Source organism: Echinococcus granulosus (assembly GCF_000524195.1).
Source record: "Echinococcus granulosus chromosome Unknown EG_S00058, whole genome shotgun sequence".
Taxonomy (NCBI): Eukaryota; Metazoa; Platyhelminthes; class Cestoda; order Cyclophyllidea; family Taeniidae; genus Echinococcus; species Echinococcus granulosus.
Window position 1 is genome coordinate 361,365 of NW_020170438.1, and position 4,933 is coordinate 366,297.

The 4,933-nt window shown below is 40.5% G+C and overlaps 1 protein-coding gene across 1 annotated transcript; it reads right to left on the minus strand. All coding sequences in view use genetic code 11, as the record gives it.

The window, feature by feature from the left end:
* Positions 1-3,636: 3,636 nt before the first annotated feature.
* Positions 3,637-4,295, minus strand: EGR_06523 (hypothetical protein; the record flags this gene model as incomplete). Its single annotated transcript, XM_024495772.1, has 2 exons — positions 3,637-3,665; positions 4,160-4,295. The coding sequence occupies 2 exons, from the start codon at positions 4,293-4,295 to the stop codon at positions 3,637-3,639; spliced, it is 165 nt and encodes a 54-aa protein (XP_024349836.1).
* Positions 4,296-4,933: the final 638 nt, after the last annotated feature.

Below are 4,933 nucleotides of genomic sequence, written 5' to 3' on the forward strand. Positions count from 1 at the left end.
CAAAGGGAAATATGGAAGATGAGGATGCAAATGAGGAGAATTCCCTGCTCCCATCCAAATTTCTAGTAAGCAAGTTTTGCCACAGCATGAGGTAGGAGGTCTCGTGTTCATTTTAACGTAGCAACCTTTTGTGTCATCAACTGCATAACTAAGTCTGTCGCATTTGAAGCAAATGTTTTCACGCCCAACTTTTAGTTTCATTAAATTCTACCAGGAAAACAGGTCTTATCTGGATTCAATTGGCCCCAGTAGGTGAAAACTTATACTAACCAATACAACATCACAATTGTTCGAGTTCTATAGCACAAAGAGTTGTTTCTACAGTTTCGGTTAGCACTTCCACAAATAATATTATTTACCAACGTATTATGGAATCACTCACTTGAAGCAATACCTACACCTATCAGCTCTTAACATATTAGCCTAGAATTGTTTTAGCCAATGGCGATGCATAAATTTTCATTTGTCTTTGTAACAGACAATAATCATGGGAGTGATAAAACTACCCTTCAATAATTCATGCAACAAGTCCAAAAGTTTAAATGATATATTTCAAATAATGCGTTCTGCTATCATTTAGACACATTTGCAAATCATATGGGGAAGGCTCATTCAGGTTACAACCAGTTCAAATTTGGTTCATAAAATACACCGCCTTGAAACAGGTTTGTCAAATACACCCGCCGTTTTTTGCGACAAATGTCTTCAAAACAGGGGAGAAAAATATGAGGCTCATCGAAGTGAGCCGATATTTTGACAGCCGAGCTGCATTTTAAAATAGCACGGGGGCACGATGTACCGAAAAAACCGCTCCAACCTCTGACGATACGATATTCACTTCTTGATTGTATATGCTATGTTGATTGCCCATTACACAAATGAAATCGCATATGCTGTGGTGAATTCACTCATGTTGTCAGCCTTTGCAAAAACCCTTTGACATAGACACACACAGCCGACAATTTACCCACCTTCAGTCCCTTATACTCCGCTTGGTTGAACAGGGGAAGATTAGGCTCTTGTGCCCATAGACAGCTGCAACTGCCATGACTTGGACAGCATCAACTGCATCGAGTTGCGACAAACCCCGGTAATATGGACACATTATACACCACGGAAGCTGGCAGTATGAAGGAACCAACTAACAATGCTCACTCGACTTGTCAATAAGTCACTCAAGTGGACATTTGAAGTTCAATTTTGATTAGTTACTATAATTATGGGTGACTCTTAATCAGGTCAAGCCCCAAGTCCCAGTCTCTGGCATTGTCCACTGGTCAGCCGGTGGGCGCGTTCACACACTTCTCATCTCTATGTTGGTTCACCTTCGTTTGTAAAGGAGGTTCCCCTTTTTAAAACTGTTTTCAGGTGCTGTTTAATTTTCATCGACTGTCGCCGTCCATTTGCTAATAAATTTACCTATTTAACAAACAACTTACTGATCCATCAGCCTAGTTTCTCTTCCATTTACTGCAGAGGGGGAAAAACAATGAATTGGATTTAAATGTTAAATGTGCATGCCATTCCTCTACTACACTTAGAACCTTGGAAGATTCTAACATCACACTAAATCGTAAACATCCACGTAATAGATATTTTCATGATGCTGCCCTGGTGGTGCCCCTCTCTCTGTCACGGGCCTGGTGTGTGGTGTAACGTGCAAGCGGCTGGCACACATCCCAAAGACCATCTCACGCACCTTTGTTCTAAAGATTAAGCAAAATTGGAATTATGGAGTAAATCTGTATGTATAAATGATATCGGATGAGGATTAGTGGATCAAAAATCTTAGCAAGCCGTAAGGTAATGAAAAGCCTACCCGAGATGGGTAATCTGGTCCAACAAAGCCAACAATTAAAGACAGCGGACTATACCAAATCAGTAACGATGCCAGCAACAACGGATTCTAGATTCTAGTCTTTAGACTCTAGACTTAATCAATATCACAAGAAATCTGTATTTTACAGTCACTTTTATAAGTACAGTTTCGATAAAAATTGCCAGATATTCGCTTCCATGCTACCATGTCTGCGTATAAATCTGGTATAAATCACAAGAAATCTGCGACTATGCTTACTTTCATAGGTATATATCAAATTTTAATCAAAAGAAATCTGCATTCGCACTTACAATCCTACAAATTTGATTTTTTTTCTCAGGAAATCCGTATCAATGCACCCTAGTTACCCGAATAATCAAATTTTGCCACAAGATATCAGCATTTGCGTTCACAGGATAAAGTATAAATTCGAATCAAATTACAGGAAATATGCACCACCATTCACTTGATTACGTATATAATATATTTACTGTCCATGTATACGGCATTCATGCTCAAATAAAAATGTATGCAGCGATATAAATAACTTGCCATCTGCACATACGATCCCTTGCCTAGGTATGTAATCTACTTAAATCACTAGTAATCTACATGCACCTTCACTTTCCTACGTATCTAGTCAACTTAATAGCACGAAAACTGCATCAACGCTCAATGTCTTGCGTACATATTTGTGCTATTCTTTCCAGTCTTGGAGCATCGCGTCCCGTTGCGTCGCATCCATGGCATTCCATTGCATGGGATATGCATAAATAATTTGAATTACAAAGTAATGTGGTCGAGGTTATTGTGATTGTGGTCGTGGTGTTAAAGATGGTATCGTCTGAAGACGGGCGGGAGTATGTGCATGGAAATTCTATGGAATGTAGCTGTTGCACTTGCAGGTGAATGTGTAACATAATTTGGATCGCCACAATGAGTTGAGAAGTGGAGAAGTAAGGGAGAGAGCGTTAAACTGGGAGAAAAAAAAAGATGAAAATTAACGGACGACTGGAACGCGCGTTTTTGCACAGGCATGTATGGTTGGATGTTTGGAGGGATAAAGGGATGCAAAGGGTAATAAATGAAGGGCAGGATGTTGGTGAGGATAAGAGAGGAGGGTGTAAGCTGAGACAGAATTGATAGAATAACAGTTTATTTGGATAGGTGAAAGATGAATGGTGAAAAAAGAATGCAGTATCGACACCAGCGACCACATCAAGTAGGGAACTCTCGTTTCCGTCAGACCACCGATGTTATGCTACATCGGTCCGGATTAGTTTCCGTGTGGGTGTGCAACAAACACTTTCCACTTTCTAACGGCTTTTATCGCTTTTTCCTATTTCCTCGCATGCCATCATTAATCTGAAATAATGGAACACTTCAGTGAATTTAGTGCTTTCTTCCTCCTTGGTCTTATATTCTTCTCTTTTGTAACATTTCTTCTCCTGAGTTATTTGAGACATATTATTCGAATATTATTTAGCAGCTTAACCGTAATTTAAAACCACATTTAAGATTAAACGAATATTCCTTATTGTCTTTCATAATAGAGCTAGCTCTAGTATTATTACGGAGCGTTGTAAAACAATTTTTAGAAATCCGCTCTTTCTACTTATTTAATTTAAATGCTCATAATATACGACCTAAGTTTTGTCGAATGCGCCCCATCTTTTTAACTTCCCTTTTGGTAAAACTACGTACCGTCCACTCAGTCGGCGAACAAACCCAATCCTGAAATAAGATTTAGTATAAACCGTAAATAAATGGCTCTATTTTATGAACGATTTTGAGAAGAGGACTATCATATGACAGCGTCAAGGTTGGGAGTAAGCGTCGTGGAAGGCTGGGGCGAGAAGATGAGGAGAAGCAGTAAAAGTCCGTTGAGGTGCGAGTAAACCGCACTATTTCACAAACCTATTCCTGTTTATGTGAAGATCGCAAATGGTAAGGGTCGTGTGAAAAGAGAATGGAGTGGTTGAACTTGAAGCCGCCTTGTAATAGATATGTTGGCACAGGAAGAGAGCTTATTGAGGCGCATTGGAAATCTTGAAGCCTTCAATTGACTTTGGCAACTACCTACCTATCATCCTATCACTCTGACACCCCATCAGCTGTTTACTGACATTCAGTCGAGTTAGGAGTAAAGTGGGTTATCACTGCCGGAAGGAGGATTACTCACAGCTTGAAGATTTAACAGAAAAATTTAATGCTTGCGATACTAAAGTCATTATAATTGGGTTTTTTTAAAAGAGGAGGACACTTAACACTGGCATCAAAAGGAAAGGCTTTCATTTCCAATGCAAATTATTCACCAATGGTGATAACGACATGACAAACACTTGCCAAGGTCGTTGGTGAGTCTGATGCTCCTGCTGTTATTGGTGATTGTTGCCACTGCTGAGAACGAAGTTGATAAATCTGGGTTTGATTGAGGTAGGAAGATGGGTGGGGGATAAGGCTGCGAAGGCGCCATTGCTAGCTGAACAACATGTGGATTGGATTTTAGGTGAGTTGGCTGATTAGTGACGCCGGTATTATTTGTTGCTGGTCGAAATGCATTTGCGAACGGAGTGCAGTAGCCATAAGTGAGGTTTGAATGAGTTAACTACCTCATACTAACCTACTCTCGTGGCAGTATTGAGGGCTTTAGAAAACAAGTTCTTCATTTGTACATTCCAAGCTATGAGACGACCAGAGGCTAAACGCTACCTTCATATTCTTCATAATTTGCGTCTCTCAAAGGTATACATTCCAACGGGTTATTTCGTCATCTTTTATCTTGCCGTTCCAAATGACTTTACACAGAGACCGACCCTGTCTAAGCAGCATCACGGAAAACAGGAAATATTTTAGGGGCTGCCAGTCTTAACACGTCGTACAGCGGTGCAAAGAGGGATCGCAGCTCTCTTCTTTTGCAACCGTTTCATTCACCACCGCGACTCTGTGCTGTTTCCATAGCTTGATGTTCAATGCGTAACTCCTTACCTTCTGCTTCAATGAATGCTTTCTGCATCTTGCACCAAGCCGTCAGGACTGGCTGTCGGTTCGACCTCTTCATCCGAGGACAGGCTCTCAAGCAAACGTCAATATTATTCGCCACAACGCATGTGA